The following is a 15,274-nucleotide window of genomic DNA, read 5'->3' on the forward strand; positions in this document are numbered from 1 at the left end:
TTTCAAAACTGGAGGTGAAATAAGTAGGTAATGAGTTCTCTTGGTAACGATAATTCCTCTCCTGCTGTGGTTACATATCTAGAAAATAATTAACAGGTTTTCTCTAATGCTTCCTAAAGATGTTGAAACTATAGTACAAATATTGACTGAGAGGCAGCAAAATCTGCTTGGACTGGAGAAAAAAAATAATGGTTTATATAACTGAGTTTGTCAAAAAAAAAAACAAAATAGAAATTCTGGAAGCTCTGATTTACAGTTGTTGTCAAGGGGGCCAAATGTGGTGTGTACATCCATTCACATATTTGCAGAACACACACGTCCCATCACCTTCAAGTGATAAAAGTGTTCTGGTTTCCAGACATTTTGCAGGGCCCAAGCTCCTGTGTGGAAGAGCTGGGCATGAGGTGGCTTTGGATTGTCCGTTGGGTTACATGAGGGAACCCCTCGTGGGGATCTGAAGTGACTCTGGAATGAGCAGGATTTCAAAGATGTTAGCAGAAACTTGCAAATATGATGTTTTCCTATGTTTATCAGTGAAAGAGAGGAAAGGAATTTGGGGAGGAGGTAGAGGAAACAAGCCTGCATCTTGTGACTGGGTTGAGCATATTGGGTAAGAAGGACTTTGGACAGCAGTGTGTACAATAGCAGAGAAGGTGGAGGCAACTGGCTCTCCCACTGTGAGAAGATGGGGTGGTTCTCCTTCCCTTTGTCCTCGACATATATGTGCACACCCCTACCCCCACAGTGAGAGCTCTGCCTTTTGAGTTAGGTCAAACCAGAGCTGCTTTTGATCCTAGAGGTGCTTGGCTAAAGATAAGGGTCAAAGACCACTGGAGCCCATGGATGTTATGCAAGGGGCTATTGTGAATGGGGCCCAGACTGCAGCCTTCATCAGCCTGCCTCCCTGCTCCCCCTCCAATGCTGGCTTTATTCCTCAGGGGTTGCGAAAGCCTCAGGACTACATAAAGCATTCCCTGTCTGAACATCCTGGCCACTGCCACCAAGACAGAGCTTTCCTGAGGCTGCCGGGAGCAGTACTGTCTGTAAGGGATCTGCTGGAGTGGGCTGGGGGCAACTGGGCACCTTTCTTGCAGGTGCATCAGGAAAGCTGCACAATGCCCTGGGGACTTGTTGGGGCAGCTCTCCTCCCTTCCCCGAGTGTCTGATGGAAGCCATTTCTGATGTTGTTTCTCTCTTTGCTGTTGCTGCAGGGACAGGATGGCCTACACAAGAAGATCTCTGCTGCTGCTGGCATTGGCCTTTCTGGGCAGCAGCATGGCAGAGAGGGACTGCCGTGTGAGCAGCTTCAAAGTCAAGGAGAACTTCGACAAGAACAGGGTAAATCTTTCTCTTCAGAATCTTTCATATCTTGTCTAGCAGTCCTTCCTGGGCTACAAAATCTGGCATTGTGTGTTTGTTTTCACTCTGACTGCAATCTTTAAAAGAGTGGAAGTGTGTATTGATGCCTGTACCTTCACAGTACTGGATCCTGATACAACTGATACAGGAATACTGCAAAAACTGAAATTAGCAGACTGCTTTCAACTTTTATGATCTAAATAGAAAAGGAGTGTAGTGACTGAATGTTTTTTTCTGCAAAAAATGGGTGATGTTTTCAGAATAACTATAAAGGAAGATGTATTCATATGTAGATCTGTCAAGATCTGCCAGTAGCAATCTTCCTTCCACTGATTTTTTTCTCAATACAAGAAAACTGCAAACAGAAAAAAGTTGCCAGGAAAAACAGTCAGTTCTTTCTTCTGTTTGCCCTAGAACATACTGGTGGTCTTACGCTGTTGGTACAACTAGATTTATTTTATAGATAAACTTCAAGGCATGGTGTCAAAGATCTATGTTTCATCCCCTCTGTCATCCTACCCCAGTTTGCAGTGTCTGTTTCTAATATTTTCCATACTTCTAGGTCTAACTGCAGGTTTTCTTTTCCTTGCAGTACAGTGGCACCTGGTACGCCATGGCAAAAAAAGATCCTGAGGGGCTGTTTCTGCAGGACAATGTGGTTGCCCAGTTCACTGTAGATGAGAATGGACAGATGAGTGCCACTGCAAAGGGCAGAGTCAGACTCTTCAAGTAAGCTATTTGCAATCATCCTCTTGTTCTATTTCATTACCCTTCTGCTTTGCTTGATCTTAATCAAATCCAGCCTGCTATCCTTGTGCTAGTCACAGTCTCACCAAGTCTGCTGTCAGCTTTGAACATGATATTTTCTTTCTCCCTGGCTACAGTAACTGGGATGTCTGTGCTGATATGATTGGCTCTTTCACTGATACAGAGGATCCTGCCAAGTTCAAGATGAAGTACTGGGGTGTTGCCTCTTTTCTGCAGAAAGGAAGTGAGTAATTAACTCTAGAAGATGTGGAGCTAATTGGGAGCCTGATTATGCTGTATGTTGATGCTGGCGAAAAGTGCAGTGTTGGATTTCTTGAACCCTTAAACCGTGCAATAACTATAATATAGCGAAGTCTTAATGTGAACAAGGTGATCACTATTTTTTGATGAGACATCTGGCTGGTTCTCTTTAAGCGAGAGAAGACCAGGCCTTTGTATATCTTCATATTTATTTTGATTGTTACCCAACTATATAATCTAAAGTGACTATTCAGAAGAAATAAAAGGTAAATGTAGTATTTTTGTACTATTTTATGCCTTATTTTATTTCAGAATTCATTTACTGGATGCTCCTGCTCTCTATGAAAAGCCTAATGTCAGACTTGGTCTAGTAGGGAAGAGGATTTTATGACTATTCTTTTGCATAATCTAATATCTGCAAATGCAGAGATTTATCTCTTTTTACAAATATCATACAGTAAATATATATTCATATTTTCCTGTCATCTTTCGCACTCTATGCAAAATTAGTTTCTTGATGAAGTAGACATTCAGTTACTTGTAGCTCAAGACATTTCTATGGATTGTTTCCAAGAGCAGCAGATGGAATTTGGAAGTGATTGAAGCTCCATTCTCTCCAAAAACTCAGTTAAAAAGAATGCTTTTGTTGCCAATTGCTCTTGAATTGTTGCTGAATTGCCTCAAAGCATGCTGATGAATCACGTTTTCATGGATACTTCAGATTGCTGACTGACCTCGGGCACTATGTTCTTAAAAACTGTGGGCCCCACCCACAGGAGAAATGGGGAAAAGAACTGCATTCAAATGGCAATTGTATTAATCTTTCACCTTAAATATATAATTTAAGTTGTATTCCTGGGAGGGAATATTTATGACTATTTTGGAGCACAACTAGCATAATAAAGAGCACTTTTTTCTTTTTATTTTAATTAACTATTTTGATCATACCTTTTTTTGGGAAGGGGGGGGGAGGATGTTAAAATAACTGTAATATTCATGGTAGTTTATATATGGTTCTGTTTTTGTGTTTGGTGCCTCATTTTATAATAATTTTCAGGCATAGATTTACAGGATGTTTACTACCTTTTTATCATGCTGCTCTTGTTCTGTGTTAGAGGAAAAGCAGTAGTTCCAACCCTTCCTTCTTCTCTTCATCATAGCCCCTAACACATATGCTTATTTTTAAGACAAACAAACTTTCCCTCAGAACATAGAATCAAATACTGGACATAGATATAAACTAACAGCTAATTTGCTACCATTCATACCAATATTCATTGTAATTTCTTTTGTTATTGTATTAAAGTTATGGAATTATGACAGCGATCTATATTTTATTTGTGTCTCTGTAACTCCCTTGCTTTGCTATGATTTCTTCCAGATGATGATCACTGGGTAGTGGACACAGATTACGATACATATGCTCTTCATTATTCCTGCCGTGAGCTAAATGAAGATGGCACTTGTGCTGATAGCTATTCCTTTGTGTTTTCCCGGGACCCCAAGGGATTGCCTCCAGAGGCACAGAAAATTGTTAGACAAAGGCAGATAGACCTCTGCTTGGACAGAAAATACAGAGTTATCGTTCATAATGGTAAGAATATATATATTTTTAATAATTTTATTTCAGAACTTAGTATGGGGAGTCTCTTTAAATAGCAAATGCATTAAGTTTTATACTTAGTGGCTTTAACATTGTCATTTGAAAACTGGAGCTATAAGTGCATTTCAATTTTTACTTCCCTTATCTGAAGAAGAGCCAAGGTGTATAGCTTTTTATGTGGCATGTCATATCAGCTGAAGCAATAATTAAAGGAAGCTGTAAAACAATTAAATCAGTGTGGTATGATTAAACATAGTAACTTCTTAGTTACTGTAAAGACAAATTTTATCTCTTTAATCAGAATTCTTACCTTCCTTGAAAGTAGTTGATGAAGGAAATAGAGTATTTAAGGCAAAGAAAATAGCATTGTTCCTCCATTCCTACCTTTGCATTCTGGAAGGCAGGGTATCTGCAGAAGATTTACTGGTGAATCAGCTGGATTCCCAACATAGTGCCATGGACAAAAGGATTCTTGAATGCATAAGTCATGGATGTCAAATATGGGTTTACAGACTCATATGAGGCATATGTGCTTGGCATAGGTCTGCTTGATATGTCATGTTTAATGATATTGATAACTAGGAAGGGTATGAGAATGAATTAGAAATTTCAAAGAGCAAAGAAAGTGATTGAAAGTTTGTTAAATGTGTCCAGCAGTGAGTGATTGAAAGAGCTTCATCTTTTTCTCATCAGAAAGAGTTTAAAGACTGACCTGAGCAGTCTGTGCTTACCCACACAAGCAATATGAACTGAATAGTAAAGGACTTGCAAGCACAGGAATAATAAAATAAAATGGATGGAACTTTAAACTGGATACATTCAGAGCAGAAATAAATAGCCATTTGTTTAACTCCAAAGTTCATTAACCTTTGGAACTGTTTACCAAGAGCCATTGTATGGTCATCATCACTGAAATCTGAAAATCAAGATAAAAGGCTTGTCTAAATAATGTGCTGGAATAAACTGAGATTGACTGAAGGAACTTTTGTGTATTAGAAAGAAAGACAGAACAGGTGAACACAGTCAGCTCTTGTCTCTATTACCTGCTCATCTGATCTGAAACAGAGAGAAATATATTGCCATGTAGTAAAGTGTCCTGATAACAAGGTGCATGAAAGTTCTACTGAGCTTGGTGGTGTTCAGTATCCTCATTAGTGATCCAGAAAAATCATAATATCATAGAACAGTTTGGGTTGGAAGGGACCAATAAAATTATGTAGTTCCAATCTCTCTGCTATAGGCAGGGACAAGGACACCTCCCACCAGAAAAGTGCCTGACAACAATAAAAATGAAATTTTTGTCTTAATGAGAATTTGGAAGCAACATAAAAGTATTTAAGACTGTCAAATTTAAGAGAAATCAAAGAGGCAGATTAAACAATATTTTGTACCTACTTGATAATGAAGCTTCACAGGAAAAATATAACCACTCAGATGCTCTTGAATTCTAACCTGTATGTTCAGGAAAGACATCTGTATGATGCATCAGACAACATAATTGAAGTGCTGCTGCATTTGCTGCAGCAGTCAGAAAGCTAATGGTGTGTTTTATTGCATAAAGTGTAGGATACTTTCTTATTTTTTCTCTGCCTTTCAAATGACACATGTCAAGAGTTAAAATTTCTGAAGATTAAAAATAATAATAATAATAATAATAATAAGGAGATTCCTAGGGGTGTTAAGGAGGTTTTTGTATGAAATCAAAGATAAAGTGTAGCTATTCAGCTGCTATGCTGTGACTTTGAGAGATGTGTGTTATAGAGGCACCTTGCATATCTGCCAAACTCAAAAAAGTACTACTCCACTGTAACGTCAGTATGTTAGGCTAGTCCGAGTACTGGTCTGGTTCAGGATTGTTTGGTGGAAATTTGTGTATTTCAGTTTTGCCTAACGTGGATGAGAAACACTTCATTTTATTTTATTTATTTATTTTTTTGTGTGTGTTTCAGGATTTTGCTCTTAAGGACATCCATAAGTATGGAAGGAAACCATGTAATAGCACCATGGATGTAGAGTTAATACATTGATCAGGTGCTCTTTTAAAAAGATTTTTGATGGCTTCATTTAGATTTAAAATATATTTATCTGAACTGCATAGCTCATTTTGTTAATAAACCAATAAAACGTTTTAATAAACTTGGATTACAGGGGATGCAAATTGTCTGTATGCACATCTGTACATATGTAGGCATTGGTTTTAATAACAAATTGTTGCTATAATGCACTATTTTAAATTGCTGACAACAATTAAGAATTTATTCTTTTTTGTTATTGGGTTCAATTTCTGACTAACAGTGTTTTAATTAAAAATCAAAATATTTGTATTTGCTTCTAAAACTTTTACTTTCTTTTCAAGTACAATGTCATTTTTTTTCCCCAGGAAATACTGAAAATCTTTTCCAGTGGCATTTTAGAAACGAGAAAAGAATTCCAATAACAGTATATATCACTGCTTACTTTTATGACTACAGAAGTCATAAAAAATGCATCTTTTTAAAATAACTATTTTTCACATGACATGTAAACATTTATTTATTCTTTATTTATAAATTAGTAGGCATTATATCCATATATTTAATTTAAGGTAGAACCACAACAATAATTCACATGTTGATAATAAAGCTTTATAATCTCATTTGCTAAAACCCTTGTGTACGTAGACAGTTATCTAACTGTAAAATCAGGTGTTTTTTTTTTTTTTCTGGTAGTCTACAAGAGCAGAAAACTTCTGAAGATGTACATTTTCACTGTAAAGTTGATCTCAGTAAAAATAAAGAGTAAAGACAGAACAGATCTGCTCTTGATATAGATTCACTATGACTTTATTAAAATTAATAACACTTTTGCCAACTGGAAATGTACTCCCATCAAATTTAATTCTACTAAGTACTTACTTTTACTATTTTACATTCACCAAGTTCACTGCCATATTTCATTTTCTTCCAGTACAAGCGGAGAGTTCAATCCATTGGATTAAATTGTGCAGATCTTACTGAGGCAAAGCAGTGAAGTCAAGAGGATGTTACTTTCTGGAATGCTTTTTTTTTTTTTCTTTTTGCCTCCTCTAGCATATAATACTATAGCATGATAACCTGGTCAAACTGGGATAGTATAGATACTGACATCCAAAATGAGTCACTGTTCAGACCTTAAATAATTATCTGGTAATGACAGATAAATGAGGTTTTTCACGTTTACTTCTTGCAGAGGTTTCCGAACCAGCCCTGGTCCTTACAGGGTTCCCTGTACAACAGAGGAGAATTTCCTGACATTTACGTCTGAAATGGGCAACATTATATAAAACTGGGTTGACAGCAGAGTTGGCAAATGTGAATAGCACTATCCAGAAGAAAACTGATGGCAGAATACTTAAATCTTGTTTGTAGTTCTGGACTAAAATTAAAAAAATAGTTATGATAATTGGGCTCCACATGATGAAGAAGGAGATCATCAACACAATGAGGGCTCGAAATAGTTTGTAGTCTTGCTGGGAAACACGAATCTGATGGTTTTCTGAGTAGGCCAATCCAGCATTTAAACTTCTTCTTGATGCTTTTGTAATCTGCAGTAAAAGAGAAGAAAGTAACTTTCACTGAAACCTATAGAAAAATTCTTAATACATTTTTACAGGTGCCAAAATAGATCTTGGTACATGATATTTCTATGTTTAAAAGTGACTACAAAAAAGACATTGCAGAATTCCATGTTTACTTTTTGTTAATGGTTCCATTTCAACATTTTTATTTTACTAGCAAGGTTTTCTTCCTCTCAGCTGTGAATTCACATCAGTATTATTGAAGCTGGGAGTTCTCTGCTTGGCTCTTCACAAGCCATAAAATTTCAGCATAAAATAGAGCCTTAATTACTCATGAAATCCCATTAACTTCAATTTATGACTTCATTTGCTCTATCTAAATAAACCCATTGATCTTTCCATAAATGCAAACTGGAACATAGTTAGCAATCCTGTTGATGCACAACGAAAAGAATCTAATTGTATGATTGCTATGCTGGTATTATAAGGTAGGTATTAGAAGGAGCATGAATCACAAATCATAGTATATATTAAATTTGAATGGGATTTTAAGTTTTGTCAAAACTCTTAGTTTTTCAGTCATTAATCAGAATTGTATTCTATGAATTACTCTGAATTCCTGCAACTGCTTTCATCACTATGAAAGTCTCTCTGTGTCTTGTAAACTTACTAGCTGATGTAATAGACCAGAGTATGGCTAGTTTGGGGAATATACTATTCATGGGTGCATCTCATCTGTCATTAGGTAGAATGTTGAATCTTGAGGGCTTGCAGAAAACTTTAAATCCAGGACTCCGATCTCAGTGTTTTCACTGATGTTTGCACAGCAGATTTAAAGTCTGGTAGATTTGTGTATCTGTTGCAAACTAAATAAAATTGAAATATTTAGAAAAATATGCTAAATAACTGAGGTGCCCTTTTACACTCTGCATGGGTAAAGAAGGGGTGTTTTCAAAAAGTTGGATTAATTTGGTGTTTAAGTAGGAATTCAAAAGCATGAGAACCTTCTTTCTGCTTGTATGTGTGATATATCCCTTTACCAGTAACTTAAATGCTAACACTTAATAGTTCCCTTGTTTAGTTAAAGATGATAATAGTTACAGACTTTGAGTAAATTGGTAGTCTTTCCACAGTTTTCTGGCATTCTCACAGAGACTGATGGCCTAGAATAAGTATTCTTTAAGAATCTAGACTTCTGGCAAAGTTATCAACAGAAAGTAGGTGTATAGATCAAAACCTGTGATAGAAAAATGGGCTTCTCAGTAGTTGTTAAGCCTGAGAAGGAGACAGTCTCATGAGCTGTTCCTGTAGGCAGAGGATTCTGATGTTTTAAATATGTAAAACTATTGCAGCTTGATCATATCCTGCAGTATCTACTTGAAATCCAGAAATCAGGCTAACTCTGAAGGATTCAATACAAGAGTTATTCCCTGAGCAAACATTGTCTGCCTTAGTAAGGACATGCTTTGTGTAAAATACAAAGAACCGATACTCACTTTGACTATAAGAGTGCAGACTTTTAAACATTTATCCAGAAAGTGGAAAGAAACAAGTAGAATGTCCTCCTTGGCTTCCAGTTTTCAAAACAACTAAAGCATGTCTTCAACCAGCAGGCCTTGTATCTGTCCTATGAAAGTACCCCTGTTTCCTAATGGAGCTGCACAGGCTAGAACTAAGAATGCAAGAATCACTAGGACTGCATTTTAATGAAATGTTCAGTTGAAATGGGCTGATAGTGATAAGTTTTGGATCCCTTTCTGGTGTGCCTAGCATAATGAATCTTGATAACTACAGTGGGCACCTGGACCATGCTCTGAAGACCAGAAACTTAAAGGTCACGTATATATAAATAATATCCTCCCAACATTCATTTCTTTACTGGTTCTTGCCTCTTCTCCAAATCCACATGGGTTGAGTCTTGCCTGAGAGAGGAAACACTGCAAAAACATTTCAGTTAACAAATTGTGCCTTCTAATTTGTGGAAGTATTGCAAAAAATTAATACTCGGATTCCGATTAAATTTAGGTACCTTTGGAGAGTACATTTCTCATCAAATTAGAGGTCTTATCTTTGTAGTGAATCATCATCATTGGTGCTGTCTTATCTGAATACAATAACGCTTTGAAGCGCTTCCAGTAACTTAGCATCGTACTGTATGCAGTTATTATAGAGTGTTCTCACAAAGTTAGAGTGAATCTGTTCTTGGGAATAATTCAGGGATTAAGATATTCTCCAGCTGAGTTCTGGTTGCTTCCTGAAAAGCTGTGTGAGAGAGAAGATCCAATTATAACATATGGAAACCTGCTATAGGCCTCATTCCTTTTTCAGTTCAGGAGGAACGGTAACACAGTTTAGCATCTGTGTTATCGAGTTGGAAAAGAAATGCGAGCATAGCAGCATGGGACTGATTTGTAATCCAGTATCCTGAATACATTTTTGGGCTTCTAGGTCCCTATATACCACTGTGTTTTCTAAATCTACCAGCTGTAAGCTGAAGTCTGTAAGAACAAGCAGAACACCATTCCTGTTCTGGTCTCTGACCCGGGACTGTGGCATTTCTTGGTATGCAGTTTTTTTTGCAATTCTTTCAGCAGGCTCAAAATCCCCACTGAGTTACTGTATGCTCTTCACCTACAGCTAGTATGGGGGTGCACAAGGCAAGTACTTTCCTTCATTAGAATATGTTTACCTGATGCATTTACCTCAAGATTGTTACGAGGTTAGGCATAGGGAAACAAAGAGATTATGATTTTGACTATGAGCCCGATCAATAGCAGTACATGCAGAGCCTGGAGCGTAGGTCATAGGTTCATGGTAACATCTACATCTAGCTCTGCCTCATTTACTCACAGCCCCTAGTGCTCACCACTTCACCAATTAATTCCTTGCTCAATAATCTGTGTATTTTACAGTTTCTTTCAAATGCTTAAAATGTTCCTTATAAATAATACGAGTTTAGTTGCATATAGAGGAATCAATAATGTTGTTACTAAAAAAAAAAAAACAGGCATTCCAGCACTTAGTTTCAAGTTTTCTAATTCCTTTCCCACTTAGCATTTTGAAGAAGAAGGGGTATGAATAAAGGTTTTTTAAGGAATTTAGGTATGTAGAATATACACTGTGATGCCTGGTGTCTTGGCCTTACATTTCAACACCTAGTCAGAAAGAGCATGGAGGCAGAGTACTTAGTTTACAGTCTTTGTCTGCAAGGTCAGAAGCTGTGGAGAAGGAAGAGTACTCTAATAAAACCTGTCAGCTACAAACATACGCAGAAAGCAGAAAATCGGTAGATCTAAAATGGGAAGAATTTTTGTTTCTCGTCCTGCCTTTCTTTGCTTTCCTACAACTCTCTTGTGAGTCCCTATGGTTTAAGCTTAAGGAATGCAAGATCCAGTTTTATATAATTTCTGATATAAAGTCTTTAAGCATTTAAAAGTTTGACAGTCTTTAAATATGAATAACACGTAAATGGATACAAGTATTAAATACTATATACGAGTGAAGGACAAACTTTATATTGACGTTATATTGGTCTTCTGGTAATATGATGTTCAAGTATGTCCCTAGTTGAAAAGTACAGACTGTTACTTACAGGTTGAAATACTTTATTTTTATCACGTGCTCTTCTATCTGAGCAACTAATGCACATATTCTTTAGGTGTATTTATATACAGTGATAATACATTGATGCCTAATGAATTACTGTTTATTTGTTCTATAGCAAAATTTAAAAAATACCTGTAAGATTTTGGAATAACTGATGACAATGATTAATCCTGGTATTAAAAAGACAACAACAGCATAGGTCACATCCCAGACTATTTCTCCCGCATGGCTGGGCCAATCCAAGGTACAAATATGAATCTCCTGTTTACAAAGGAAAAAGAAGAAAATGAACATTCCACAGTTATTTTTCCTATTATGTTCTATTTATCTCTCTGTGTGCCCAAGGAAAAATTGCCTGCAGCCTAAAGTGAATTTGTGAAAACTTCCCATTCAAGCAAAGCCGTCAATTAATGTATTACTTTATATTTTTAAAAGCCCACAAATGTACAAATAGATAAGTTAGACGAATTGTCCACAATCTAACTACAACTGTAAATTCCATATCATATGCTAACAGCAACTTTAAGATAGAAACATACAGACTTAATAACGTATTTGAGTGTCATATTGGATATACTTTTGCACGCATTTCAAAATACCAGAATGAAAAACCTATGCATGGCCACTTTGTACAGAGGCAAGCACATGCTGGATGACCATTCAGCTTTCACCCTTACCTCACCAGTGACACTGGGCACCTGCACCACAGTGAAGAAGCAGCAGAGCGGCAAGGTGACAATAGCGGCGAAGCCCCAGATGCAGAGGACAGCAGCCAGCAGCTTGCGGCGGCGGAAGGCAGTGTGGTGCAGCCGAGCGATGCTGATGACCCTCTCCAGGCTGACGGCCGAGAGAGAGACAATGACAACAGTGCCACTGAGGGTCATCACATAGAAGAGCATGTGGCAGATGATGTCGCCCAGCACCCAGGTCTCGGTCCAGCGCACGATGCCAATGAACGGGATGGCGGTGATAAAGAGCAGGTCAGCACAGAAGAGATTGAGGACGAGGTAGTTGGCAGCACACAGCCGCTGCTGCCGCCACACCAGCAGGCAGATGCCCCAGATGTTGCCCACTAAGGCCAGCAGGAAGACGGAGCCCAGCGCAGCCAACTCGCCGACACGCAGGGCCGTCACGTTGCCACCCCTGAAGTCTGAGAAGAATGGGAAGTAAGTCTTGTTCTCCCCTGGTGTGCACTCAGCCCCGACCATGAGGGTGGCTGGTGAGCATCAGAGCGCTGCTGCAGGCAGCGGCATCATCCCTAGGGGAAGGGCTGCACTGCCAACCACCACGGTGGCACCTGGGGTGCTCTGACACAGGGCGGGGGGCTGGCTGCCATCCCCCTCCTCTTCTTCCTTCTGTCTGTGCCACTGAGGGCTCGGCTGTGCCAGCCGTACAGTTTATGGCCCTCATACTGCAGTGCAACAAGGAAGTGGGAGGGTAAACACAGCACAGCTCACACAAAGGTGAGGCCGCGTGCGTGGGGAGGCAGCGACAGGCTGGGTGTGAGTAGGGCCTCCTGACACCTCCCCAGGGAGGGCGTGGTGCTGAGCGGTGGCACCTCCATGCCAAGGGGACCTGGGCCTGGCCACTTCCCTCCTGACAGCCCTGCTTTCAGACAGGACCTTTAGGTGCCAAGTGAGCTGGGGAAGCCTTGCAGGCTGCTCCAAGATGCTCCCTTCTGCTGAAAGCACATGCACAAAAACACAGGGTGAAACAGGAGCCCCAGGAGGGGCTTTCAAGGAGGAATGGCTGTGCAAGCTTGTCTTGGGAGGCAGGAAAACAAGCTCTGTCCTAAGGTAAAAGAAGAGGGATTTACTGATTTCCTAGTGTCTTGGCAGGGACCTTTGAAATCTGGTCTTGTGCGCTGCTTGTATTAACTGTAGTCCCATGTGGAGGGGAGATGTCACAATACTGGTTTTTGGAATTCTTACACTAGGTTGAGCTAGAGTCCTACCTGTTGTCCATGTTATGAGTTCTGGCAGAAGAAAACTTGTTAATCTAGACATAAGTAGAAAATACCATCTTTTCTCAGAATGTTAACTTTTGAGAGCAGATGCTCAAATGCTAGAGGTGGCGTTCCTGCTTACACTCTGGGCTGGGAGTGAAGCATATAAATAGTCAAAATCAAGCAGATAATGCCTCGTAAAAGAAGATAAAATGTTTTCAGGAACTGTGTAAACAGTTGTATAACTTCAGACAGCTCTAGATGAGTGTTTTATTCAGTGCCAATGCAAGTGCTTAGTGTTTCTGTTACAGACTTTGGCATATGGAGCTACACCTTTTGATTTTCCTATCAACTGTTATTCTAAGTGAAAGTTGTTCCAAGCTGATGTATCAGCACAGCTTCGTAAGGAGACATTGCTTTTGCAGTGTTCTGGATGTGATCTCTGCAATGAACCTGTTACTTAATGGTATTAATGGGGATTCCAGAACCCTGGCCACAATTTATACTGGTTCTGCTATGGGCTGATCCTGTAAAATACATAGTGAATCTTTAAAAACAGCAAATATCTTCCTCAACCTCACAGGCCTGGGACTTTATACAAGCTGACAAGCTAGTTCCAAAGTTGTGGGCGAATGGCAATAGCGGTGATGTGGCCAGTTCTGAATAGGGACTGGGATGTGAGAAAGAGCCATTCTTTAGAAGCTTGTGCCTGTGCAAAAACTTGGAAGACATTAAAGGAATATGTAGTGAGCAGCTGACAAACAGTAGCACAGATTAATGAAAATCATGAGTAAAATCTTCAGCCCCTTTGGTATCATTGAAAAATTAAATCAGAACCTGATCCTATCAATTCAGGGTAAAATGAACACATTTGAAACAGAATGGGGGAAAGAAAATAGGGAGCAAAACATCCAAAGCAGCATTATTGAAGACGTTAAGATGTGCTCCATCAGAAAGGAAAAGAATGCCATAAGTGAACCAAAGGTTTGAAAATGGATGATGCTGAGAATTATCAGGACATATCCTTTATCTTTAGAAAGGGTTACCTTTAGCTTTGGTCCTTAGATGTGAACAAGAGCTCTCTTTGGAATAAACCAGTTGTTACTCAGGAGTACCAAAGCAAAATGCTACTTTCAGAATGCCATCAGTGAATGAGTTTCACACTGCTGTCTGCACAAAACACTGTACAAGATACAAGGGGACTGCAGAGGTGTATAAAAAAACCCAAGCATATTACAGCGGGGTGTTATCAAATGAATTGGAGTTTCTTGTACAAAAAAAAAAAAAAAAAAAAAAAAAAGACTGACTATTCATGGGTCTAATGGATCCATTCACCTAAAATAATACTTTTCCCTCCATGAATTACAGAACTATATTTGCCATTGGATAGCTACAATCATAGCAACCATCACAATGTGAAATCTGAGGAAGGGAGGAATCGTAACCTCAATATAGCTACTCTTGCATTACTGTAATAGGTGGGTGCTGTGTGCAGTATATAGTCCATGTATGCTTATGAACAGGAAGTGATTAGCAAAATGCTTGGAAACCTGTTACAATGTATCATTTTTTCAACCTACTTTACAGTCAGAAGAAATGAAACACAGAGACAACCCCAATCTCACAGTTCTAGACTTCATGAAAGTAGGGATCTCTGAGGAGCTAGTTAGCTAGCCTCAGGAGTTAAATGTCTTGTTTCTTTTTTTTAATTTATTTTTCTGGTCCTGATTAAGAGCTCTAGTCTCGCCTTCTCTGTGGCAAGTGCTATGTTACCTGATATCATAAGCCAAGCTCGGTTTTTCAGATTGTTCCCCTGACAACCATGAACTGTCATAACAGATGGGGGTAGTTCAGCTTATTTATTTCTTGTGCATAAGAAATACTCCCATTGAGAGGGACTTTCTGAGCTAGGTGATGCTGAAGATGGTCTTTTTTTTTTTTTCCATTTGGACGTGACCGTGGAAAGCTTTTCGCCTTAATAATGTCTTAATAATCTCTTGCATGTAAATTGTTGTTTAGGTTTTTGGGCAGTATTTCCATGCACCCATGTCACGATAAGTAAATAACATTCACTTTTGTAACAGGTGTGTTGTATATTTACTGTTTGCTGAGTGATATAAGTTCGTTGCATTAGAAATATTGACTCTGTCTTCACAATAGAAGTTTCAAGCTGGCAGGTGACTCAAGCTATGTCTCTATAATAGAGTTTCAGTGTTAA

At 38.8% G+C, this 15,274-nt stretch overlaps 2 protein-coding genes across 3 annotated transcripts; one reads left to right on the top strand and one right to left on the bottom strand.

The window, feature by feature from the left end:
- Positions 1-885: 885 nt before the first annotated feature.
- On the top strand, positions 886-6,076 carry RBP4 (retinol binding protein 4). 2 transcript variants are annotated; one of them, XM_090145228.1, is made up of 6 exons: positions 886-1,043; positions 1,212-1,338; positions 1,952-2,088; positions 2,244-2,350; positions 3,749-3,961; positions 5,920-6,064. In XM_090145228.1, the coding sequence occupies exons 2-6, from the start codon at positions 1,219-1,221 to the stop codon at positions 5,931-5,933; spliced, it is 591 nt and encodes a 196-aa protein (XP_090001354.1). In that variant the 5' UTR covers positions 886-1,043; positions 1,212-1,218; the 3' UTR covers positions 5,934-6,064. The 2 variants fall into 2 exon arrangements, with proteins under 2 accessions (XP_090001354.1, XP_090001355.1); XM_090145229.1 differs by having other exon boundaries at positions 941-1,094; positions 5,920-6,076.
- A 1,051-nt stretch (positions 6,077-7,127) lies between these two features.
- Positions 7,128-12,350, bottom strand: FFAR4 (free fatty acid receptor 4). The gene is made up of 3 exons (XM_031597272.2): positions 11,789-12,350; positions 11,244-11,372; positions 7,128-7,532 (listed from the first exon to the last, which is right to left on the bottom strand). The coding sequence occupies exons 1-3, from the start codon at positions 12,317-12,319 to the stop codon at positions 7,128-7,130; spliced, it is 1,065 nt and encodes a 354-aa protein (XP_031453132.2). The 5' UTR covers positions 12,320-12,350.
- Positions 12,351-15,274: the final 2,924 nt, after the last annotated feature.

Source organism: Phasianus colchicus, chromosome 8, assembly GCF_987193195.1.
Source record: "Phasianus colchicus chromosome 8, bPhaCol1.hap1.1, whole genome shotgun sequence".
NCBI lineage: Eukaryota > Metazoa > Chordata > Aves > Galliformes > Phasianidae > Phasianus > Phasianus colchicus.

Bases quoted from the DNA above. Each gene is read 5' to 3' on its own strand.
- RBP4 (XM_090145228.1), top strand. From the start codon at position 1,219: ATGGCCTACACAAGAAGATCTCTGCTGCTGCTGGCATTGGCCTTTCTG. The intron at 2,089-2,243 runs GTAAGCTATTTG...CCCTGGCTACAG, and splicing joins GGCAGAGTCAGACTCTTCAA to TAACTGGGATGTCTGTGCTG. The intron at 2,351-3,748 runs GTGAGTAATTAA...GATTTCTTCCAG, and splicing joins CTCTTTTCTGCAGAAAGGAA to ATGATGATCACTGGGTAGTG.
- FFAR4 (XM_031597272.2), bottom strand. From the start codon at position 12,319: ATGGTCGGGGCTGAGTGCACACCAGGGGAGAACAAGACTTACTTCCCA. The intron at 11,373-11,788 runs GTAAGGGTGAAA...CTTTGTAAACAG, and splicing joins TGCCCAGTGTCACTGGTGAG to GAGATTCATATTTGTACCTT. The intron at 7,533-11,243 runs GTATTTTTTAAA...CTTTTACTGCAG, and splicing joins GTTATTCCAAAATCTTACAG to ATTACAAAAGCATCAAGAAG.